The following is a 26,874-nucleotide window of genomic DNA, read 5'->3' on the forward strand; positions in this document are numbered from 1 at the left end:
TGTGCCGAATTGCGCCGATGAACCTAGCCCCGCCCTCTATCCACCGGGAGCTCAACTCGCCGATACCCGGACAGTCGACGCAAACTGACGACACTTCTCCTCGGTTCCGCTGGGTCGCGATGGATTGTTATCTAATGGGCTTGGATTTTCTTCTCATTTCCCCCTGTCGTTTTCGGTAATGACTTGCAGAAATAGAGTCATAAAGTTCTAAGCAACTTCCGACCCGGTCCACTTTAACAAGACGACGGTGGAAGTGGACCGTTTTCTTTAAGTGTCGCCATGGGTGTTTAGAAACAGCTTTATTTCTAGGTTAGACTTTACAAACCTTCCGGAACTACCATGAGGAACACCGAGGAGGCGGAGGGCTTGGACGGCGAGGCCTCCAACACCTCCATGATCTCCGGGGCTAGCAGCCCGTACCAGCCTACTACCGAACCGGTCCACGCGAGGAGTGTTTGGGGCGGAATTCGGTGCGATGTGGACTACCTGAAGTCCTACTTTGGCATTTTGAAGGCAGTCGAAGTGGTAAGCTCGTTTTTTAAAACTAGGTAAATAATGCACTCAAGTGTTAAATCTGATGATAAATCCCCGAGTCTACAAATTAGCTACGAACACCCACTCCCACCGGTTGAACAGAGGTTTAAAAGATGCAGAGATTTCGTGTACAAGTCATTTTTATGTAGTTAAAAAGTAGATAAAAATGCTTCTGCTGGGGGGTTAAATTTTGAGAATATGTGATAAGGTAAACACAACTAAGAATATTTGGGGACTTCATTGGGTAAATGTTAGATTGGCTGAAAATAATTCAATTTTAGATGATAATTCAATTTTGCACTTAATCATGTCCAAACCGTACCAGAATGGATTTTTCCCAAAATTCAACCTCCAAAAGACGTCTGGTGCCGGGTAGTCAAGTCAAATCATGTTTATTCGTATAGCCCTTAATCCCAATAAATCTTAAAGGGATGAACAAAACACCACAGACTATTACAGACCACAGACCATCCATCCATTATCTGCACCGCTTATCCTCAGTAGGGTCGCTGGGGTGCTGGAGCCCATCCCAGCCATCCTAGAGCAGTGGGCAGAGGACATCCTGAACTGGTGGGACAGACAATTTGCTCGCTCATTCACACCTAGGGACAATTTGGACCGGCCAATTAACCTGACCTGCATGCTTTTGGAATGTGGGAGGAAACCGGAGTGCCCGGGGGAAACCCGAGCAAGCACGGGGAGGACATGCAAACTCCACACAGGAGGTTCGATATCATGACCTCAGAACTGTGCCGCACATGCGCAAACCACTGCGCTGCCACTAAATGGCAGTTTTCGTCGGCAGTGCTAAACTCGCTACTGGGAAACGGTCAACGGTCATCCGATCATCTAGACCAGTGATTTTCAACCACTGTGCCGCGACACACTGACCACAGACTAGTATTACACAATCCCCTGATCTACAACCTACATGAGGATAAGGACAAACTCTAAACCTTCAACATTCATTCATTATCAAGCTGCTTTTAATCACGGTATAGGAGATTAATCTTCATTTCGTTAAGCATTTGACATGGTACAATGACAATAAAGCGATAATGGGATTAGGCGGTCTTACAGACTTGGGTTCTATTCTTGATGCATCCAACTGCATACTTTGAACTTGGAAAAAGTCAAACATAATGGTATTCCAGTTTTTATTAAAATTAATAGGGGTGCGTGTTATACACAAATACGATACTAGTAACCACATATAATGCTCAATCTGATGGAGCTGTGAAGTCTCAAAATCCTAATTGGGAAGTATTAGAATTTATTTTGAGCACAGTAAAAAAGGCACAACATTTTTTTTCAATTAATTAGGTCAACTTTTGATTGGCTGAAATCAATTAAATTTAAGACGTTTATTTTTGGACAAAATAATGTCTAAAGAGAACAGATTGGATTTAGACCCTAACACAGAAACTGAAAACGTCTTTAATCTGAATTAAGATAGATTATGATGGAATAGGTAAACCCAACAAATACTGTTTTTGGGCTGAATTGTGTCAACGTTCAATTGGCTAAAAACAATTCAATTTTATATGGCTGTTATTGGAATAAATCATGTCTAAATGGGACCAGGCTAGATTTGGCCCAAAAGTCTTGTGCCCAATGGGATACATTCGGACCACCTTAAACAAGGTAAAACAACCAAAAGATGACTGTTTTTGGAATTAATCAAAACTAGACCAAACCAAATTTAGAGAAAAATTTAACCTTCAAAAGACATCTCATGCTGACTGGGATACATTCGGATGACATTTGACTAGGTAAATACAACCATTATTATTTTTGGATTTGATTGGGTCCACACTGGATGATTTAAAAACCATTCCACCTCAGATAACTATTTTTGACTAAATCATGTCCAAAGTGGACCAGACAAGATTTAGACCCAAATCTAACCTCCAAAAGATGTCCAGTATCTCGTGGGATAAATTTGGAACGCATTAGGCTTGACTAGGGGTCGGCCACCAAAAATTTTAAAAGAGATCTATTGGTCCAAAAAATATGTATATATTTCTGGAGCCACAATAAAATAAAAGATTTATATAAGCCTTATAATGAATGCAACATGTGCTGTGTGTGTGTCTCGAATAGCACTTTTTAGACTACTATCAAAATGACTCTAGTGCATCCTGTGAAGAGTTTAACGTCATTATAATATTAATGAATTGCTGTATGTTTATTTTTATTTGAAAATTATTTGATTAATCCAATTTCCATCCATCCACTATCTGCACCGCTTATCCTCAGTAGGGTCGCAGGGGTGCTGGAGCCCATCCCAGCCATCTTCGGGCAGTGGGCAGGGGACAGCCTGAACTGGTTGCCAGCCAGTCGCAGGGCACACAGGGACAGACAATTTGCTCACTCATTCACACCTAGGGACAATTTGGACCAGCCAATCAACCTGACAGGCATGTTTTTGGAATATGGGAGGAAACCGGAGTGCCCGGAGGAAACCCACGCAAGCACAGGGAGAACATGCAAACTCCGCACAGGAAGGTCGGTAGCTGGATTTGAACCCATGACCTCAGAACTGTGCAGCACACGCGCTAACCACTGCTCCACCGTGCTGCCCTAATCCAATTTATATGTCGTTTTAAGAAAAAAATGGAACTGGCATAGATAGCGTGCCCCTTATCACGGCAACAAAAAAAGTCCAATGCATGCATTTGTGAAAATACGACTGCAGCCTTTTGATAAGGTAAAGTGAAAATAATCACATTTATGCAGTTTAAGTTTGATTTTTGTGCAAATTTCCAACAAGTCGGTGCACGGGTGAAACACAGCAGCGGCGGCAGCAGCAGCATCTTCTCTCTCATTCTACATTCCCAAAAGGAAACACAACAACAACGCTTTTTCTAGCTAAACTGGGCCCTAATTGATTTGGCTGAAAGAAAATCCGTTTTAGATGTCTATTTTTAGACTAAATCATGTCACTCAGTACCAGACTGGATTCAGACCAAAATTCAACATCCAAAAGACTTCCGGCGCTGGGTGGGATATAGTATTTATGGATTTTAACAGTTGGTGTTCAAGTAAGCTCAGCTCAGCTCAGTAGCCTAGATGGTAAGGCGCCCGCTTTGAGACTGGGAGGTCGGTGGTTCGCGCCCTCTGTTGGCTGCGGCTGCATCGGCTCGCTACAACGGGTCAGGTGCAATCGACATTTCGTTCTGTGTACATTGTTACACAGAATGACAATACAAGGAAATTATTATTATATTATTATTATTATTATTATTATAAGGGCCTAATCAAATCTAGAAGTACTTAATGTACCATGAGAGGTCATTCTTGATGGTGTGAATATTTTTTTAATTTTTCCTTTTTTTTTAATTACGAGGACACTTTATCTTATGTCGTATAATTTTTAATAGCTTAGGCTACGGAACTCTACACTACGACCAATTTACCCACAAATGCCACCGATTTACAGCGTGTACTGATAAATTTACTGTACAATTTAAATTAGCATAAACAAACCGCCTCAGTGACTATGTTTACATGCAGGCAGTAATCCGATTAGAAACTGAATATTGGATTTCTGGAGCAATCTGAATTAATTGCTTAAAATTCCAGAGACAAACGTATACATACTGTTTGAAAGCATTAGAATAAGAAATGCTTTTATTGTCATTGGTAATTACATAATGAACATGGTTTGCAACAAGATTAGACAGACACGTAATAAATACGTCGTGAAAAAGAAAGCCAGGACAGACAAAAATATTCCAAGGTAATTCTGATTACAAGGGCAAAGTGGTAGCGACCTCATTACACAAATGCGTAGGCGTTGTTTCTGCATTAAACAGCACATTAAATTAAGGATAATTTCATTCACTTCACTCACCAAATTCAACAGAGTACTGTGCTTGTTTTCTTCTTGCTCTACCAGTTGTGCTCAAACGTGGCTTGCCATAAACATTGATTCACACTATGGATGGATACATAGCATTTTTGCAATGGAGGAACAAACAAAATAGAATTTTCTCTGAGAAATCATTCAATTCCCATGAGGATTTTATTTCCACAATTTGCCTTTACGTTTGTCTTTCTACTAAAATCCCAAAGTGCTGTGTGGCAAACAATTATCCTGGATAAGTGAATTTGTGCCAACGCACAAAAAAAAAATCGAAATACTCAAATGAGAGTAATTAGAAAATGAATGGACTCACCTAACTGTTTCAATCGGATGAAGACCTTAATCTGAATCAAAACGCAATCAATCAAAACGAATGGAAAATAATGTACCGTAAATTCCGGTCTATAGAGCGCACCTGATTATAAGCCGCACCCATCACATTTTAAGAGGAAAACCGATTTTGTCCATACGCAAGCCGCACCTGTATATAAGCCGCATGCACCCACAACAGATAAACACGAAATTAATCCAAGCCAAACTTTAAGTCCCGCGATTGAAACTAAATGTTCTTCATTGAAGCACACAGTCCAAAAATCTCAGCCACCAAAATGAACGTAAAATGATATAGGTACTTGAAATTTGTTGCAGACCTGCAGATTCTGGGTGCCCGTTGATAGTAATCCAAGGAAAAAAAGTGTATATTTCCAAAGGTAAGGGTGGGAAAAATATATATCCATTATGGTCCGCCGTTTCCACAAAAACTCACCTTTACCGGTCCCCTTTTTCCCATCAGCCCGCGTTTGCTCTGCCCCTCTTTTTTAATTTGCTCGTGCAGAATAAGTGTCTCAAATCAATACATTACAAAAATATACAGTTGCAAATACATATTTCACATATTTACAAAGAAAGACTGTACAACGAGAGAGTTTCCAAAGCGTTAATACAGTAATAATAATATAACTTTCGTCCTAAACCGTGCCTTTGGGAGGTAGCCTCATGCTACTAAAAAGACGCTCACATACCTGCAAATTAGTCTGTTAAGGAAATAAATGCCGTAATCGTGAGAATCACGGCAGACCATCCGCTTCTTCCCCCTTGGTAATGACATCTAAGTTCTCATTCTCAATGTTGGAAAGAAGCTTTGTCATGATGACGTCGTTCCACGCTCCCTTACTTCAATACACCCCAGCAATATGCCCGTTTGCTTTTAACATGGAAGCTGCGTCATAAGCCTTATTTTGTGCAATTTGCATGATGAGGGTAAGTTTACGTTTATAAGTTGTGATTTTCCTCGGCGCATATATTCCACCGGTCTAAATCTTACCTCTCATACTCGAGCGCCGCTGGCGGCCGTTAAAAAATTACATAAATTGGCCGCATCTCTGAATAAGCCCCAGGGTTGAAAATTTGGGGTAAAAGTAGCGGCTTATAGCCCGGAATTTACGGTAATAAAATGTATTGTCATTGAAATGTGTCAAATGCACAATAGAATTAAAAAGTGCCATCCTGAAGTTTAAGATAACGTACAAGAAGATAGAATAAAACTGCTTTACTTAATGAAAATATTGGCAATATTCCATTTCCAATCAGATTATTGCCTTCATGGAAACATACCCAGTAAAAATGTGCTTACAATTTAACCCCGGACGAATAGATTTAAGACTTTTATGCACTCTTTACTAACATTCTACTCGAATGAAGTGCTCTTCTTCTTTGGTGCAGACTTTCCCGGCTTAAGCTCTTGTCAAAATACATCTCTTTCACAAACAAGGACAGTTGAAGTGCATCCAAGTTTGCAATTTGGTATGTTAGTGGAAGCCTGGAAGTCTCACCACCAGATGGTTTTTCCTCCTTAGCAGGCAGTTTTACAGCTTCATTCTGTGAAAGGATTTTTTTATGTTTTTTGCTGCCCAGAATGGGGTCATCTAACTATACGCTTTGTCTGATGAACGTTAAAGTTTGAGATGATGGATGACAAAAAAAATGATGGCTGAAATTTATTGTTGTAAAGAAGAGGATTTGAGTCGAGAAAATAAACTGCATCAAGTCAACTTTCCACACATGAATATTCATGCCAGGTTTTTCCCGACCCGGTGGTGACAGATGATACCGAACCGTACAGACAGGCAACCCCCCCCTTCTGACCACCCTTTTGTCACATGAAACTCGAGCATGTTTTGTCCTCAACAAAGCCCGACCCATATTCAGAGCATTTACTTTTGGGAATATCACAACGCTAATCACTTTGTTTCCCAGCGTGTTCAAAAATACTCCCGCCAAGATGCTCACGATTTAGACAACTTTCCAGATGGTCCCAAATGTCCATGAGCACTTCCTGCTTGGAGAGACACTGCGGTCGCTTCTGGTGAAAATGTTACTTATTCAGCTCCGGGAGGGAGAAATCAAGAATGTTATGTATGCGGGGGAATGCACGCTGTTGACCTTATTCTTTGTGGGGAAATTGGTGAAATACAATATAACTTTCTGGCTATGATTTCTAGCACACAGACTGTGGTTTGCTGTTTCAGCTTTCCTTAGCTCATGTTGACATTTGGAAACCTATTTGTATCTTTTTGCCCACATACAGTGGGGGAAAAGTGTCTCGTCAACCTTAATTGTGCAAGTTCTGCTATCGTCATCATAGTTATACCTCAACAATGAGAGTATTTGGTCACCTACAAACAAGAAAGATTTCTGGCTGTAATAGAGCTGTAACTTATTCTTTAGAGCCACCACTATCTTCTACTTGTTACCTATTTTATTTTGCTAATAAATTCAAACAGGTTTCATTAAACCTGTCCACAATCTTAAACAGTCACAGTTCAAACTCCACTATAGCCAAGAACAAAGACCTGTCAAAGGACACCAGCGCAAAATTTGTCATCATTTCAAATTTGTAAGTGGGCAGTTACAGAATATAATCCAGAGAGGACAGGGTGAATCTTCTATGGTCAGATGAACCCAAGTTGCAGTGTTTCTTCTCTATATCATGGTTCGATTTTTGCGTCCTTGGTCTATTGCAACTTTTATTCTACTAATTCTGCCAATTTTGCGTGCATCGCAGAATTTCTGTGTTACATAAAGAGCTCCAGGACACTGAAACTCACCGCAGAACTGTTTTCTGTTTACTGGAGGATGATTGGAGCATTATGTATAAAATACTTTATATAACTAGTGACAGAAGGATGACCCTGTACACATGTCGTTTTCAAGTAATCAATTTAGGGCGGACAAAGACAAGCGATGTCATTATGAAAATAGATGTAGCCTCTGTGTTTAACCTTTGATATAAATAATTATTTTATTTATGTCACTCACCAAAATTAACCAAGTTTTAAATGTATTCAATCGGTCCTTTGGAAAAATAAAAATTCCCCAATATTGTTGTCAGTAATCGGCCTGCCCGATAATCGGTCAAACTCTACTCCAAACACTACCAAGGAGACTGTCAAAGGACACTAAGAACAAAATTGCTGTCCTGCATCATCTGAAGTTTGTAAGAAAGCTTTCGGATTTTCCGTAAAAGGTTTTATGGTCCGATGAAATCAAAATTAAATTAAGTAGAAATGCAACAGGAGTTTGGAGGAGAAAGAAATACTTATTTTCATCCAAAAAGCATTAGAATTCTAAACTAAAAGCAATGTGGGAGAATTTTATTGTGGTTTTGTACAGTATATGCACATACTACATAGGAGTAAAAATGGATCTCTAATAGTGACTTAGAAGATAATCCAATTCTTTGTGGGCATCCCCCCTCCTTCTGTTTGGTATCTCAACACCTGTTGTTCCACAGGGACTTTAGGGAAGTAATGCTTTTTCTGTCTTAGACATGACATCATCCCTTAGTATTTGCAGCCTTGCGCTTTGGTTTGGGTGGAACCACATTTTTGTTTGGTTACAGACCAAAAAAGTGAATCCGACTTCGAATTTTGATTGGTTCAGTGGCCTTGCTTGGTTTCTTTGGAGAGTCAAACTTGTTTTTGAGAAAGGCCATGTCCTTTAAGGGTTTTTCAGAAAGCTATTATGATTCGGAACTGGAACCAAAATACCAGGGTGATCACTTCAATTTATGTCTACCTGTGCTGATGGCTGGTGTCATTGATATAAATGTATTGATATTTTTTATATTGATTCAAAATACTTCAAAGCAATGAAACCTTTTACAATTACATTTGGTACAACGTCACTTACTTAAAAACACATGATTTTTCTCTACTGTACAGGACTGTCTCAGAAAATATTCAAATAAGTATTGCGATAGTTTATTTGATTTCTGTAAAGCAATTACACAAATATACATTTGCATTTTTTTGAAAATCAACTGAAATATTGCAAGCCTTTCATTTTTCATATGAATGATCATGGCGTACAGCCCAAAAGTATACATTTTAATTATATTCTAATATTTTGAGATACTTGGGTTGTTTTCATAATCAGCAAGATTAAACCAATCAAATATTTTCATTATTGTACTGGATATGTAATGAATCCAGAATGTATCACCTTTTTTAATTGCATTGCAAAAAACTAAGAATGTTATCACTAAACTCTAATTTCCCAACACAGTCCTGTAATCCATAATATTACAATGCGATAAAAAATATATTTCATTTAAATTAACTTAACTAAAGTGAGTAATCCCTTGCTTTTTTACTTTGTAGCAATAAAAAAATACATTAATAGTAATTCAATTATTAATTTCAATATACATCATTAACCATCTAACTTGTAATCACTACATTTTCTTTTATTAATATGTTTAAAAAAATACAAGAAAAACCTTTTTGTATGAATTTTCTAATTAAAAAAATCATGGCTTAATTATTATCAGATTATATAAATGAAAAATCAATTTTCTTTAATTTAATCAATTGTTTGTTTTTACCCAGCTATAAAGATGGAGGAATAAAATGTTTGGTAGCTAATTTATAAATCCAAAGCTAGTAAAAACTGTTTAAATTTTAACACATTTACTTGAAGCCAGATTAAGCAGCATAAATCTTTGCAGTAGATAATTTTTTTAACGTTAAAACTGTTACAGTAGTTTACAAACAACAAACATCCATCTGATGGTCACAATTTTCCTGTGTGGGCCTCGCAAAATAGTAAAATCCTTTAAACTTGACCCTGAGCCAATCCAATTTGGTGGTTGTCCTGTTTTGCCTTCCAAATTTGAAATAATTTGATTCAAAACTCGGGTAATTTAATCAAAATCGTCCCCAGTGTTTCCCATACCATGTAAAGATTCTGGCTGGCCACCAGGATTTAATTGGTCCTACTCCTACTAGTCTTGTAAACTTTTATTTTTAGAAATATTATATTTTAAAATACATATAAATGCAAAGTTATTTGAAATAACCTTTAGATTTTTCATTTTATAAAAAAAAGCAAACGCCATGGTGTGCATTTTGTGCTATTTATCTCAGAAGGAATCTTCAGTCAGCCGCTTCTCCCGTGCTGAAACGTGCACTCTCACTGGTTGTTGTGGTGTTTTTCCCGCCCTGCATGCATTGTGATTAGATGGCTGGCTAAAATGTGCCATTGCAAGCAGTTACAAAATTGGCTCAGTGCAGGTAAACTCTTTGGTGGACATGGGCTCTAATTGTAGCTCATAAGTTGCATGTTACTGTAACCTCCTGTAAGGAATCCATGAAGAACCAGCAATCACAAAAGCAGCACTACTGATATTGAATACTGTCATTTACCAAATCAAATTTGACATTTGATTAAACTTAAAACTCATATCAGCGATTTTATTTTCTGTTTACCCACAAATACAGTACTTTCGGCTTCAGAAAAATAATAATAATAATAATAATAATTTCCTTTGTATTGTCATTCTTTGTAACAATGTACACAGAACGAAATGTCGATACACCTGACCCGTTGTAGCGAGCCGATGCAGCCGCAGCCAACAGAGGGCGCCGCCATTTTTACCAATGTTATAAGTCTTAGGTATGACTCGGCCGGGGCGCGAACCAGCGACCTCCCAGTCTCAAAGCGGGCGCCCTACCATCTAGGCTACTGAGCTGGTAAAAGACTAGTAATTTATAATCTATTTAGATGACGGGCAATATTTTTTCTTTGCAATGAATTCCTGTCTCGCTTACTGTATTTTGTGGGTGTGACATGTTTGCTGTGTCATTGCCTTTCATAACTTGTGTATTTATGATTCAATATTTTACTAGGGTACGAAAATACAACCCCCCTCAACAGTCCACCCACCAGGGTCTCACAAAATTATATGGGGAACACTGTTCCCTGTAACATTGTCAAAACCGTAAAAGAAAATGGGGTTGCCCAAAAATACAATTCATTAAACTTTGCATATAAATTGGCTGCAATACAACGGTAGGCTTGGATGCGGGAATTTTCATTGGTGTTTTTCTTGGTTTTGTTGAGTCTACGGGATTTGGACCACATTTGCCCAATCGGTGATCTGCATGCGGTTTCAGTACACCGTCCATGGCAGAAGAATAACCATAGCGCGGAATTCCTCCCATACCGTGGTTTGCTCATGACTTGGCTGCCGGACGACATCCACATTGGCTGCCAAGAGTGGACTCGTGAGAAAAGTTCATGGCCTCCGCTCTATTCATAGGGAAATCTTTTCATCTGCGGGACAATTTCTGTAGGAACATTTCTAATGACAATGTTTGAGTTCCTGTTAAGCAGATAACGTTTTTTTTAAAGAGGGTGGGGGGATATGTTTCACATGTAGTTAGTCTTTTTAGGCACGTAGCAACAAACATCTCACCACAAAGTTAGCAAATTACCTGTAAAGACAAGGGGATTACTGGTTTAAACCAAAAGCTTATTTGGAGACTCGTCCTCTAAATGAGTGGTCAGCAACCACGGGGCTGCGGACTGGTACCTGGCCGTGGGTTGATTTGTACCGTGCTGCAAATATATTTGCCTTATGTTTTGCTTTTACCATATTCATCCGTGTACACTCCATTCTTTTACCAAGCCCCCCCCAAAAAAGGTTTGGGGACACGATTTGCACTAAGTTTTCATGTTTAATAGGGGCTAGAATCTCCCGCAAAAAGTTAAACTGCGCAAACTAGCATTGCACCTTCATAAAAGCTCGCAAGGATTAAACTTACCTCGAGATCGAGTATACGACTGTAACAAAATAAAACCTATAGATCCACATTTAAACACACAGAATAGCAGTTGAATTAATCGTCTTTATTGTCATTGTACAAAAGTGCAACAAAATTGGTATATATTTTACATATATTTTCCGAGGTTCTCTTCTCTTTTTTTTCTTTTTTTTCCCTTTGCTTTTTTGTCAACTCCTCATCCTTACTCTCTAGTACCAATACAGTCTATAAAATCTGGGATGAATGAGCAGTTTTGGCAAATGGGATCGGACATGATACAACCAAAGGAGCTAGCCTCGAGGGCCTGAAGAGACCCAGTGAGTTTATTACGTTTGTTATTGCGACTAAGTTACTGATAACCTTAGCTCTGTTGTTGTGTTTGTTGTGCCACTGAGGTAGTTTAGAATCCATTTAGTTTACTATAACAACACAACAGTATCACCCTTAAACTGGTAAAAGAGGATGAGCTGGACCTCATCCAACACCGGACGTCTTTTGGCCAGTTCCTGTGTCTTTTCAAGGTCTTTTCAGGCAGTTTTGTGACGTGCGACACTTGCACAAAATGCTTTTATCTCCTCTCGTTTAGATCATTGTAATTCCCTGCTCTCCTGATTCCCCCAAAAGAATATGGGAAGCCTGCATCTTTTGCCAATTATTTTAATTAATACACTTAACAATGACTGTTTGCAAGCTTATTTTCAGGAAATATATCCACCCAAATACTATTTTGAGAAAGAATATAGTGGTCAAGATTCAGCCAGTTTGTACAAGACGGGTTTAAAAAAAGGGCAATGAGAATCGGTCAAACATGAAGAATGTGTGACCTGGGTCACAAGACAATAGTCCTTCTCGTGAACCGATTAATGCAATAGCTAAAAATATTTTGATGTACTTCTGAAGTCCTCAAGTTCAGTCAAGCAGTTCGTGTCAGTCGAGACAATAGCGGTTTTAATCGATTTCTTAATATAAACCCAACAAGAAACACATTATTCAAATGTATTAAAAACTTATTAATAAATACATCCGTTGCAAAATTTTCAGACAAGTATAACTGATTTCAAATCAGTTTTAATAGATAAACAACACCTAACCATACTTTTGACTAATTTGCTTGGATACCACAATTAATAAGTGTTAACATTTGATTAGCCAATGCTTCTTCGAGCAAGTTTTATTGATTTGAAAAAAATCATCCTTGGCCAAATTCTCTGGGAAGATAACTCGTTTTAAATATGTTAACCCGTGGGTCACAAGATATATATACAAAAATATATATACAATTGACCTGTTGGTGACTATTGGGTAATAATTGAGTCATTGAAATTAAACTCTGTTTTCGGTTTTGATTTCAGAAATTTTGCAGATTTTCAAATTGTTGATTTTGAAAATGACATTAATTCCAGTAACTCATTCCTGTGACCCAATTCGACTTGTCTACTTGATTAGGTTACGTTATTTGGCTTTCCTTTTATGAAATACAGCAGAGATTTAAACTTGACTAAACTAAAAAAACGGACAAAAATCACAAAACATAACTCGATTTCTCGCTCAGCACTTGTGGTAAATTATTTCTTTGTCGTCCTTAGCAACTGCTAGCTTTCCTTCTTAAATACAATGATTTGTAATTACTTCGTGTGCCATTATCCTTGACCTAAGTACACACATACAGATGTGATTTTCAAAGAACTGCAACAAAAATATGTCATATTTCTTGCCACAGTTGAGAGCAAGGCCGACGTCCTCTCAAGTGCAAGCAGCAATTCGTTGACGCCTTGTGTTACTTGTGAAAAGTGGAGTCAGCTACTTTTCCCACATGGTGGCAGAAAGTGATGAAGTATTGCTTGCTTGCTCCTTGAGCACCATAGTTACTCAGAAATAATGTTTAGATTATGTATCCAACTATGCAAATTGATTGAGATGTTCCGTCATCATTATTGTCGATGTTTACAACTACTCTTTACTTTTGCAGGTCCTGTCGCTAATTGGCTTCATCTGCATAGAAACCATCATGATGTGCTCCCCGTGCAGCGGCGTCTACTTCTTCGAGTTTGTCAGCTGCACTGCCTTTGTGGTCACCGCCACGCTTTTGGTGATTTTCTGTCTTAGTCTGCACACCAAGGTGACCCACGTCAACTGGAACCTCATGGTGGGTATCTAGATGTGTTTTGTAATCCAATTGAAGCTCAAGTTCTGTGGTGGCACTCGATTAGGCCTTGTCAGCTGTAAGCAAATTGGGGGAGTGGTGTTCTTACTACAGCAGACCCCAGGGATTAATCCTTTCTGAGATGGGTATAGTAAGGTGAGGGCAGGGGAATGAAACCTTTGGTAATTAGCTAATTTGTTCTTAACCACTGATTAAAAACATTAAAATAACAAATGTAATATATAGTAAGCAGTAATTATATATATTATATATGTTTATGATTCGATAACACTATGGCTGGAGCTTGTATAGAAGAGTTATTGAGTGAATGCAGATGGGGTAGGAAATGGCAGATTAATACTAATTTGTCAGTTGGTTACGGGCTTGCAATTTAACGAGTGTAGCGTTATTTGCCTTTTTCATATTATTTGATAATCACAAGCTTAGTTTCTTAGTTATCATGTTTTTGCTCCTTCCTTTGGAATTACTGCAAGTCTGGAGACTCATCGCTAATGAATACATTTCAAAAATACAGTATTGTATCACTGACTCGTGAGATACTTAACTGAATAAAGAGAGGAATTGTGGGAGGTAGTTCAATAGTCATGCTTAACCGGTTCCTTATTTCTTTAAAATTGTCCCCATCAACGATTGCTTACAGCCATGTTCCTTAGGGTAAGGATGCATGTGCCTTCTTCATATCTAGATCTTTTTAAATATTGTTAGGTTTAAGTCCCCAACATTTTTAATAAAACGCTTCTTAAAAACAACTTGAGTTATGGCATGCACAGATTATTCCAGGTCAGGGTGCATCCATTGGTATGTGAGACAGACTGCACAAAAACAACTCATGGCCTTGAAGAACAGCTTACAAACTGAAAACTCTAACACTTATAACATATTAATGTCAACTGTAGGATAAATATATGTATATAATTCCAACAAATATATTTAGTTTAGACTACTATATTATGTGAATCCAGATTTTTGTGCGTATGTCTTCTAGGCCCCTAAACGGTTGAACCCCTTTTTTGTGAAGATTTCCACAGTAGTACTTAAGGCCTCTGGGAGCAACTCCAGGCCATTATGCGTTTGTTTCTATTCAGCTTGGTCATCCTGGAAGGGGGATCACCTTATGTGCGATCCCTTCTCAAGGTTTCTTCATTTTCGTCATGCTGAGGTTTAGAGTTTTTCCTAGCCCTCGTGTTGGTTTTAGATAATGGGATGATGTATTAATGGTCTGTAGTCCTTAATAGTCTGTGGTCTGTGCTGCCCTTTGAGCCTTTTTGTGATTAAGGGTTATACTGTACAAATAAACATGACTTGAATATTATTTCAGTTCTCCTGTTCATTATTAGCTTCTCGCTTTAGCATCACTGCAATTCTTGGGAGCCATAGCTAAATGTGAGATTCTATATTGAACAATGAGAGGAAAGAACCTGATAGCAAGCCGGCATATTGAGGACCCCGTGACGCAAACCAATAGTAGAGCAGCATCTTATATGATGTTGAACAATCGCAGTTAGGCCTTTTAGAGAGGTATTAACTGTGTAACTTTCTCGAACACCATTTGAATTCTGTATAAATTTATATTTATATTGTAAAATGGGGAAATATGATGTAATGAGGGGCCGGAAAAACAGTTTATTCCTTTTCGTAATGTTAAACATTGTAAGGTAAGAGCGCTGAAACCCTGGGGTCTACGGTCTTTGCTCAAACATACTTTGATGTTGTCGTCTGAGCAGCAACGAGTGGAAAATAGCGTCAAGCTCTTATCCCAAAAGCCACAACCGTTTGTGTCCTGGATGTTAAGCCAGAGGCCCAAAACCAAACGTAGCTATCAGATACAAATACTATAATGCCTAACGCAAGGAAAAATGATGCTTTGATGATTGATATTACGAATTATGTTGTATAAAGAAGTTAAGAAAAAAAGGAAGTATAAAAGGTTTGTGGTTATCCCTTTAATCGGTATATTACCAACAATAATTTGATGCAGAAAATGAATTAATAATTTGATAAATAAAACTGAATGAATATATTGATTCATATTATATATTTGTCGCCGATTTACGATTTCAACCTTGATAACACTAAATTTTGGGGACCCATAGATCTCTGTTGGGACCCATAGATTTTTGAGCCCATCACTTTTCAGAGGTAAAATGAACACTGTTAATACCTTCTATTTATGCATCACCTCCTTTCTTTTCTTGGTTGGTGTACTGGACTGATTTTTTTCAAGCTTACTGGTAATGTGTTTTCCACTCGCTGTAGGATGATTATCCCTGCGAGAACCGAGGAATGATCATGATTTATTCATCAACAGATGGTCTTTGTGTGTGCCCTCAGTTGTTAAGTCCTTACTAGACTCGCTGTTCTGTTTTACATTGTAACGATTTTGATAAAAACAGGAAAGTAAGTCCGATGTTTATTTCCTCAGATTGTTGCTTGCTTCATCGCCCTTTGACTCTAATGAATGCTCAATGTTGCCGTTTGATTCCACAGACTGAGTAAGTGGTGCACGAGGGTTGTGATCATGTGATTACGTGCTATGTGACTCCATCTCCTCAATTTCACCCAATGGGGGCTTTGGCAGTGAAGCAGGAAAATTTTTGTGTTTGTATTTTTCCAGGACGTTCAATGCAAATTATAATGATGAAATGACACAAGACTGACTGGAAAGTTATGTGACAGAATGCAATGTTAATTCACACTGATATATTTTTAAGCTGTTTGGGTAAATGAAAAACTTCACATTCGTGGGATATTTCCATGTATTTAACAAGGGAAACCTAAGGAAAAAATGCTACTTTTGTTGTGGAGCAAATTTTCAGGAATGATATCCATAAAGTTGAATTAGTTAACAATTGGCAAGTACAATAAAAAATAAAATCTCACCGCAATGGCAGATAGCTTTTCTTATTAAACGTGTATTTTTTCATTATCAAATACATCTTTACTCTTTTTTTTTTGTAGCAAAATAAGAACATATAAACTTACAATAAACAAGTTTGTTTTTTGTAGCAGCTGTTAGAATTATTATTTTAGAGGGAATAGTATTTTTCTAATCTAGGTAGAATTGTATTCCCAAAATGAGCACTATGAACTACTATGTGCTCAATATTTAGGCTTATTTTAAACAATTGGCACAATATTTGACCTCTAGATAGCACTGTTGTCTAATGCGAACGAAAACCAGTGCCACAGAAAGCAGCAAGACGCTAGACAAACATGGCAGCGACCTTGGGTAGGGATTCGACTCATCTCATCTCATTAGCTGCACCGCTTATCCTCAGTAGGGTCGCGGGGGTGCTGGAGCCCATCCCAGCAATCATCGGGCAGTGGGTAGGGGACACCCTGAACTGGTTGCCAGCCAATCGCAGGGCACACAGGGACAGACAACTCGCTCGCTCATTCACACCTAGGGACAATTTGGACCGGCCAATCCACCTGAAATGCATGTCTTTGGAATGTGGGAGGAAACCGCAGTGCCCGGAGGAAACCCACGCTGTAAAAGAAATACAAAATCCCCAACCTATATTTTTTTAATGAAAATTAACATTGGTATGATAGTTAATATATTTTTGCCTGGTATTCAAATCAATGTTTTTTTTTTTTACTACCACAAGAAGGCACTAAACGCGCTTTTCCTTTAAGGATGCATTATCTCATTTCATTAGAAAAAGAACCATATCTAAAATTAAAAAAATACTTAAAATTACCACAATTATTTGCCAGTCTGCTAAGAGTTGAAATTCTTTTTTGAGTGGTGCAGTTCACTGACAAAAAGGAACTATTTTCATTTTCAGAATCATTTTTCTCATTTCAAGATAAATATCTCCACTCGCTGCGGGAGCTGGACTTGCACCCTGAACCTCTGCACGCTAACCACACAGCGCGCTAACCAGCCAGCTGCCGTGCTGCCCAATAATATAGTGATTATAACTGCATATATATATAATTTATTTATTCATTTATTTATTTATTTTCTACTAAAGTACGAAAACGTGTACTGTCACCTCAAATAAGGAAATTAACTTTATTTAGCAGGTGGTAGACATTTTTGCTCATTTTCTATACATTTTTCTCGTCTCGCTAGAAATGATTTCTTGAAATAAGCAAAATGATCTACCATTTTATTTTAATGTTGATTTAGCTTATTTTATTGGTGAACAACAATATAAAATAATAAAAATAATGTTGAAATGAGTAAAAACACCTGTTTATGGGATAAGAATTTGTTTTAGTGCATTTTTAGGACATTTTATCCTTTTTGTCAAATAAAAATAAAAATATCCTATATTAGTAAAACTGTGTTATCGTGTTTCTAGTATTGCTCATTTTAAGAAATATTTTCCATCGAGATAAGAACACAACATTTCTGCTAGATAGGAAAAAAATTGCTTACCTTAAGTATTTTTTATTTCACAAAAAACAAAACCGGTATCTTTTAAAATAAGGAAACATATACTAAAAAGGACATTTACAGCTAACGTGGCAATTAAAAAAAAAAATTATGGGTCTGTTTTCAATTGCTTTTATAAAACGTTTTACTTTAGTTTTTATTATTTTTTAGAAACGCGGGATGAGGTCAGGCCATGCCTCGACCAGAGGCAGCAATTTGTTCTGTTATGGGCGCAAACATGGAATGTACGCCACTGACCTAACTGGATCTGAAGTGTATACTTCCCCCGCATGAGGACCCTCGGAAATTAAACCAGATCCTGCTGAACTGGTTGGGTACCGCCTGTTTGTTTTGGGTCGTGTGCTCAGTGGGCGTGATCTCGGTAACCGCTTTCCATTGTAAAAAAAAATATGTGTGAGGGTACTAATGAAGCCGAGGTTGTGACTAGGGCTGCAACAATGAATTGATTAATCGATTATTAAATGCGAAGAAAATAATTGACCGATTCATCGATTAATAATATAGTTGCAGTCCTGGTACCAATGAAGCACGAGGTTATGACTTTAATATTTTGAACTAGGGTTGTTTGTATAGAACCCTGAAATTTCAAAATAAATTGTTTGTACGTAACATACTTTTGGCAAGCTGTTTTGCGTACATGTACATACTAACGTTATTGACGCATAGGTAGAGAATTAGCAAAGTATTTGCTTAGCCAATCAGAATGCAGAACACTATGCACAATGCTTATTGTAGAAATAGCGTAATCGTGAAAAGTGGAATTAGGTAAGGGGTTTACTGTCATTTGCAAAGCCTCTGTGGCAAAATAATAAAAACTCCAGTAATAATTGAAATGATGAATCCTGACGTGATTCCAGTGTATTTTCTTGTCGCTTCTAAACAAGAAAACATTCACAGAGCACCCTGTTCCACATTTGTGTCTCCCACTTGGTCTTTTGAATATTAGATCGCTTGTCATCCTTTTTGATTTTATTTTTGTTTTATATTAGACTTTAATTGTTTATATTTTATTTTAATTTTCCATTGCAGCCTGTTCATCCTTGAAGGGGGATTACTTCATGTGCAGTCCCTTCTCAAGGTTTTATCATTTTCCTCATGAGATTTTTGAGGTTTTCCTTGACCTTATGTAGGTTTTAGATCAGGGGGTGGTGTAATAGTAGTAGGTAGTTTGCAATAATCTGCGGTCTGCGCAGTCCTTTGAGACTCCTTGTGATGAAGGGCTATACAAGTAAACATGACTTGACTGAGTGGCCAAATCCAATTACCCTTGGTCACCAAAAGGGGGCACCACATCGGTTTAGTTTTGTGTAATGATAGATAGATAGATAGATAGATACTTTGTCCAGCAGCATCCCTGAGCTGAGTTAAAATCCCCCAAATTCCCTTGAAATTAAAAAGTGTGTCTTATAGTCAGCTGTGCCTCGTAGACCAGACATATTGTTGAAAAACAATAATAATCATAATAAAGACTTGAGCGGCATGGACGGCGGCTGGGTGGTTAGCGCGCAGCTCCACGGTGCAGACCTTCAGGGTTCAGGTCCAATTACCTCAGCCTCCCTGTGTTGAATTTGCACGTTCTCCCCGTGCCTGAGTGGGTTTCTTACGGGCACTCCGGTTTCCTCCCACATTCCAAAAAACATTTATGTAAGGTTAATTGACCGGTTCAAATTTCCCCTAGGTGTGTATGAGTGAGTGAGTTGTCTGTCCCTGTGCTCCCTGCCGACTGGCTGGCAACCAGTTCAGGGTGTCCCCTGCCCACTGCCCAAAGGCTGGGATGGGCTCCAGCACCCCCGCGACCCTACTGACTATGGATAAGAGGTGCTGATAATGGATGGATGAATGGATGGATAATAAAGACTCTACTATGCTACGCTCTATGCCCCTAACCATTTATGAATAAATCATTACATTTTAGTTCTGAAAATTGTTTCCCTGTATTTATTTTCTATGAAATACATGCTTTTATTTATTTTTCGCGTGCTTTATTTTTCTCAGTGCAAACCACATTATTTATCTATAGGCCCCTTATATCCGGCACGCCTTATATTTGGGAAAAAAAATATTTCACAGAGGAATATCTTTGAAAATGCGCCCTACATTCTAGAAATTACAGTAATTAATTCTAAAAGGGATAGGTAAAGATTAGGAAGCGAAACTGGTCTTCAATGTAAACTGTGTTGGTGTAACGAGGGAATTCTGACCCAACGTTCCAAACGGTAGTTTGTGTTTGATTGAAATATTAATTTCACTATCCCAAAAAAACAAACAATTTTACCACAGTTTAGCGACCTTCAGATTTTGATTTCCCCTTGAATTTTGTTTAACGAGTACTTCCCTCATAAAAATAATTAAAAAAACGATGTAGTGCCTCGTTTTGGTCACCGGCGTAATTATATTTGGCTACCCAGTGACTTTACAATTTCCCCTCATGAGAAACGAGACCAAAATATGCTACACATTGGATTAGCTTGTCACATTCTGACGAATGTACCACTGTTAAAAAATCCCGACTGTGTAAAAAGGTCAAAGAACTTGTGTAGAGGAAGTAGTTCTCATAGCTCTGGGCATATTGTGGGGTGCCCGTCTTTGAACTCACACTTCCTGCAGCCTTAAACGGGCTATAACGGAGCAACGGGGATGCAATTCAAGTGGTTATTAGCGCGAACCAAATTGTTGTTTTTCTTCGCTTGCAGTCAAAGCAAACGCCTAATTCCCAATGTGTGTTTCTGTGCATTCCTGCAGGATTTGGGCAACACGGCAGCCAGCACTTTCCTCTTCTTCCTGTCATCTCTGGTGCTTGCGTGTATAAACCACAACACTGGAGCTGAAATAGCCGCGGTGGTGAGTGAAATTGTTTTGTTTGCATTCATACCTCAATTTACTCAGAAAGTGAGGGAGTTACATGTGTGGTAAAAAGGACAATGTGTATTATTTACCACCTTCTACTATTATAAAAAAAAACTTTAAATAATAAATAACCAAAAATAATTGAATAATAAGCAAACTCACAACACATAAACTTAGACTTTGAGGTCGATGCATTTTCTAATTATTGTACATAGACAGGATTGTCTTTGTCTTGCTGCTGCGGGAACCATCCAAAAATTGTGAAAGATTGGGGAGAAATTGGTTCGTTTTGAGCCGCTGTAGTTTTTATTCTTCCTTGTGCTATATAGCATTCGTTTTTGGTTGCCCTACACCATACAGTGCCATCTTGTGGTCCAATATTACTCAGTGTTCCTTTTCAGTGTGCTAGACATTGGTATTCATAATGAATACAAATTAGTGCTGGTGATTAAATGTGTTCTTTATCTGTTCTAAATGTCCATTAGTAGTATTATCTAATACTTTAGTAAAACTAACTAAAGTAAGAGGATATTAAATAGTTCCATAGTGATTTGAAGTAAATTATTTTCAAGTTAAAAGTTGGGGGGGTTGGTTAGACGTGTGATAACTATACAACTAGTAGGCGTTGGGATTCCAATTTGGAAAAAACGAGCGCTGTTGATTAAATTTGTTATCGGAAGGAAAGTCCCAATTTATATCTGTTCTAAATGTCCAATAACTGTTTGATTTCATATCGAAATATGACTAACTCACGGAAATGGTTATAATATGCATCTGTAGTGATTTTATTTATGTTCCTGTTACAAATGGGGGGAGTTATTTGCGTAAAGTGTGCCACCAGAAGGCGTTGGTATTTCATGTTTCACTACAAAAGGAAAAATATTACTTCATTGATTTAATATTTCATAGTATTTTTATATATATTTCTATAATATATATAGTTATAAGTAGACATGTGTTAAGTGTGCCACTAGAAAGCATTGTTATTTCGTGTTGGAAAAAACAGGGCTGTTGATTAAAGTGTTATAAGACTTAAAGGTGTCATTTGAGGTGTCATTTAAAAGTCTAAAGTAGAATATTTTCTCTATTAAGTGCGTTTTAACAATGCCAAACTGAGTTGAATGAGTATCATTTTTTCCACTGCGGCTATCTGCTTTCATGTTACTTTTGGCACTACTATTCCAGGAATCGCAACACATCAGTAAGCAGGAAAGGAGGCAGGGCGGAGGGGTGTAGAGAGTGATTTTTTTTGTTAGTGTAGCCTGAAAATGGTGAAAGTAAGAAAAGGCCTGTTTCAAATAGAGTCCAAACGCCAATCCAGACTCCAAAAAAAGATGAAAATTAGTACTTGAGGAAAGAGCTGACTAAGGCTACAATCATGACCTTAAGCTAGGTGGCAGTGAGTTGAAAATTTTCAAGTTGTGGACACCACCTTTAAAGTCACAGTTTTGTCTCTTCTGAATGCAACATCATTTTAGATTGAACTTTTTTGTAAAAACAAATTAATTCACAATACAGCAAAGTAAGAGTGATTAGAAATTATTTACTTAAAAGTTGAAAGTGAAGGTAGTCAGACGTGTGTTAAGTGTGCCACTTGAAAGCGTTGGTATTTCAGGTTGGAATAAATTAGAGCTATTGATTAAATGTGTTATCGGACATAAGAAACTAGTCTTAATGTCACAACCTTGTTTACTTTTATTTTATAGTATGACAAGCCCAGCTGGGCATTCTCCTTGGGCAAGGTTGTTGGGGTTGTAAGTGAGCTGAGCTGAAAGTGTCGCTTCCTTAAAAAAGAGCCAGAATTCCCATCACTAATCGCTTGTCTGAAAAGGACCTGGTGTAACGAACTCGCGAGCGGAACAACCCCTCCCGCCCGGCACCCTTATTCTTGTTCCGACCAGTAACAGCTTGCACAAGTATGGCTTCCCACTCCGCTGTGAAAGAAGCGCTACCTGGATTTATACGTTCACAGGCTCGGTCCAATGGCTAATTGTAACGCACACGTTTCAGCAAAGTGTGCTAAGTGTGCTGCTAGCTGGCATTGGCCTTCCATGTATGAAATTGGTCATGATCTATTCTTCTTTTCGAATTACATAATTTTTAAAATTTCATTATTGAAGCAACATGCAGGGCTGAACGAGTGATGGCTTTTTTGTGGGGTGTCTAACAATTTTAACAACATTAAAAGATAAAATCACCATATCCGTGTTTGATAAGCAGGCTGATTGTCAACAATTGTGAATTGTTGCTCACTTCCTCCCTCTCCAATCTCTTATTTACAGACTTTTGGCTTCCTGGCCACAGGTGTATACGGCATCAACACTTTCCTGGCAGTGAGACGGTGGCGCCGGGGCAACAGTAGCCAGAGAGCGGCTCAAAACAGCGAATACATGAGAGCGCGCACCGCCTCTCGCGGGGAAATGGAGACGCGGCCCGAACTGGCGTGATCACGAAGGGAATCGCAGACACCGCCACTCGCGTTTTGGCTTAGTTTACCCTGGAATCCAATACTAATATTCTGCTTTTAAGAAGCTCGTCACAGTGATGGAAACCGAAAAGTTCTAGCCATTTGTCTGCATCTGAATCGAGGAAAGGTCCACACAGTTTGACTTCACTAAAGCAGCAAAACAAACTTTTCCTGACTCAACTTTTCCCTTTTTGCTAGTTCGGCGTCTCACTGTGAAATTGCTGGAGCTGACTGAATTGCATTTGATGATGGCGAACCAGAAATGGTTGACTTTGGACAGGAAACACTACGCCATTCTTTCTTTCTCCACTGAGCCAGACAGGACTGATGATGTATTTAAAAGCCTAAGCCCGTTTATTCTTGTGGTGCGTTGGATTGCAAATATGCCGTAGATTCCCTCCAAGTTGGACAATGTCGTTACGGTAGGACTAATGACTGGGAAGCCACAGTGGTGCTTGGCAATATACGGAAGTCTTGAGTATGGGTTTCAGGAACGAAACACAAAGCGAAACAGTGAGATTCTGAACTCTATCTGCAAATATATCTCCATTTGAATGGCCAAGATACTGTCATTTCTGGACCATAAGGCACACCTGCTTATAAAACCCTACTTTTTTTTTTAAAGGAAAACATATTTTGTACATACATAAACCATACCAGACCATCAGCAAGAGAAGCACACATAGTAACATTTTGGCTTCCTGGCCACACTTACAAAGAAAGATGGAAAACATTTTTAATAACCTACCTTAACTTTGCCTTCAAACCAGAACCTCTGACAATGCACAACACCGCGCTAAACATACGGAAGCCCAAGCTATCTAGTAAAAAAGATTATTACTAGATTTTAAAAAATTTTTAGTACATGAAATAAGCCCACGCTCTAAAAGACATTTGAAATGCTATATTGCTATATCACAAAATGTCCCGTTTTTTGAAATTCATTTTGTTTTGGCACTCTTGGACTTCAACAAAAGTCAGACGCAGTTTGATGTTAAGGGGAGAGTGAAATATTGAGTGCCTCCTAGTGGAACAAGAAACTTTCATTCTCTAGAAAAAACATTGATTTGATCACGAGACGAAAAAACAAAATTAACTATACTTAAGTTATTTTTTATAATAAAAATATATGTCGAAAAATTTGTATTTCATTACATAGTGGAATCCATACTTAAAGGTCGACGCCATGTTTGTCTAGGGTCGTGCGAACGAAAACCAGTGTCACAGCACAGCGTAGCAGCATGAGACAACAGTGCTATCTAGTGGTCAAATATTACATGCTACGGCTTTAAGTGTAAAGTACCTTAAGGAGAACCTCACTTATGAAACCTAACAGAAAAAAGTGCACTGTTTTCCAACGAAATAAACTCTGGAGAGAACCCTTAGTGTCCCTGAAAGCCTGTCTGGAAATAATGCACCCCCTTTCGGTAAGTGGAAGGCAGAGAAAGGTCCTGAATGTATCTTCCGGTAAGATGTGGGCAAGCTAAAAGCTTTGATCGCCGCATTTGTAAGAGGTTAACAAACACCCATCCAATATGGCCGCCACTACTTGTGTTGCCCGGACAAAGATCACATGATAGAAACTGAAGTCCTGTGTCACTTCGGTCCAATTTAATGGAAGAGTAATATTCATATCATATTCAATTTAATAAAAAATAGTATTATTTGATGTATCTTTGGACAATGCCAGTATATGTTGAATCCTTTGAGTGCGTAAGCGTGTACAAAGGGCCCATTAACTTTTACTCTGCGGTGTTGAGTTCATCTTTGCCGATAAACCTGACAATACTAGTGTTGAGGGCCTAACCATTATTTAAAACTAATGATATTTGGCACTAACAAGCCTTGGTCAAAACATGTGTATTTTGCGATCTTACATTACATGTTTATCTAGTAGTTTGCACATCTGTGGCACAGTTCTGAAGTCATGGGTTCAAATCCAGCAACCAGTTTTCCCCGTGCTTGCGTGGGTTTCCTCCGGGCACTCCAGTTTCCTCCCACATTCCAAAAACATGCATGTCAGGTGAAATTTCTGGTACAAATTGTCCCTAGGTGTGAATGAGCGAGCGAATTGTCTGTCCCTGTGTGCCCTGAGACTGGCTGGCAACCAGTTCAGGGTGTCCCCTGATCACTGCCCGAACCACTGGGATGGGCTCCAGCCGCCCCGCGACCCTACTGAGGATAAGCGCTGCAGATAATGGACCGGTAATTCACGGTCAATCCAAGCTGTTTTCACCCATACTACCCTGGTTGCACATTTCACATTTTTTTCACGTGTAAAAAAAAAAAAAAAATACTCAAAAAGTGAGTGTTCGGATGTCACTAACATGTAAATACCGCCTGTGTAAGGTTTATTGATTAGTACGTTAATTTTATTAATTATATTTTTCATGTCAACACTTAGCAAATTAGAAGCAATAATGATATTTCTTCTGGCTTTTTGCACGATATTCCCGATTGATGTCTTATGGTATTTCTAAATCAAGCATTCCCAGCCTTTACTCTATCTCAGGTGTTGGTTTGCCTTTATCATTCCAATACGTGCGTGACAATCTTTATGCACCATTTTGTTTTTATTTGTACTTATGCTCTTTTTTTCCAATGTTTCTGGGGGTTTTGATTTTCAATTTCGTTTTTTTTTTTTTCAATTATGTTTTCTGTTTTTTCCCTTCACATAAAAATATGAGCACTACAGGAATTTATAATTAAAACTAATCTGTCTTCACATTCCATGACACTTCATATTTGATTTTAGGTCAAAGTAACCCGAGATCGAGTGAACTACACTACAAAACATTGTACAGGTACTGATAGACAGTTTGCTTAATGTTTAGCGCCATCTTGTGGTCTTTCAAACACTCATTCCGCAAATACAAACATTAAATTGTCTGCATTTACAACCAAGCTATTGTTCTCAGTTTTCATTTATGCGCCTCCTATTAGTTTTGTGAGGGGGCAATTCACTTCAGGTATTTATGAAGCAATGCCTTTTATTTTGAATTTATATATAATAAAACTAATTGAACCACTACAGTAATTGATTTCTCACTAGAGATTTTGTGTGTGTTGTTTCCTCGTGTCCTGTTGATTTAGTCAATTGTTTGAAATTATAATCAGGTCATTAAGACTCAACATTATATATGAAATGAACAAAAGAATGAAATAAGTTGACAAAATAAAAGGGCGTTTTTGTTGTGATGATTTTAGTTTCATTTGAAGTTTAAAAAAACGAATTTAATTTTTTTTTTAAATTGGTTCATAAATGAAAAACACTTTGTTTTGTTTATTTACTCTAGTGTGAAGTTAGTTATTGTTCAAGTATTGTTTAATCCTAAAGCAGAGGTCACCAACATGGGGGTCGTGGGCACCGAGGGACCCCGGGGAACATTTAAGTAGCCTGTGGACCGCTTAATATTGTTCACCATCATTGTGATTTTCTAGGAAATCCGATTTCTAACTGGCATGATAAATAGTTCACAT

At 38.2% G+C, this 26,874-nt stretch overlaps 1 protein-coding gene across 1 annotated transcript; it reads left to right on the plus strand.

The window, feature by feature from the left end:
• The first annotated feature begins 51 nt into the window (after positions 1–51).
• Positions 52–26,431, plus strand: cmtm4 (CKLF-like MARVEL transmembrane domain containing 4). The gene is made up of 4 exons (XM_088333819.1): positions 52–525; positions 13,478–13,654; positions 20,823–20,921; positions 23,210–26,431. Exons 1-4 carry the CDS (start codon positions 340–342, stop codon positions 23,372–23,374), a joined length of 627 nt encoding a protein of 208 aa, XP_088189945.1. The 5' UTR covers positions 52–339; the 3' UTR covers positions 23,375–26,431.
• The last annotated feature ends 443 nt before the right edge of the window (positions 26,432–26,874 follow it).

Source organism: Urocampus carinirostris, chromosome 4 (genome assembly GCF_059441175.1).
Source record: "Urocampus carinirostris isolate Australia breed hairy pipefish chromosome 4, RoL_Ucar_1.0, whole genome shotgun sequence".
NCBI classification, from domain to species: domain Eukaryota; kingdom Metazoa; phylum Chordata; class Actinopteri; order Syngnathiformes; family Syngnathidae; genus Urocampus; species Urocampus carinirostris.

What these genes read in the sequence shown, in the direction of transcription:
- cmtm4 (XM_088333819.1), top strand. Translation starts at nt 340, where the DNA reads ATGAGGAACACCGAGGAGGCGGAGGGCTTGGACGGCGAGGCCTCCAAC. An exon ending in ACGTCAACTGGAACCTCATG is followed by an intron (nt 13,655 to 20,822) that starts GTGGGTATCTAG and finishes GCATTCCTGCAG; the next exon opens with GATTTGGGCAACACGGCAGC. An exon ending in GAGCTGAAATAGCCGCGGTG is followed by an intron (nt 20,922 to 23,209) that starts GTGAGTGAAATT and finishes TCTTATTTACAG; the next exon opens with ACTTTTGGCTTCCTGGCCAC.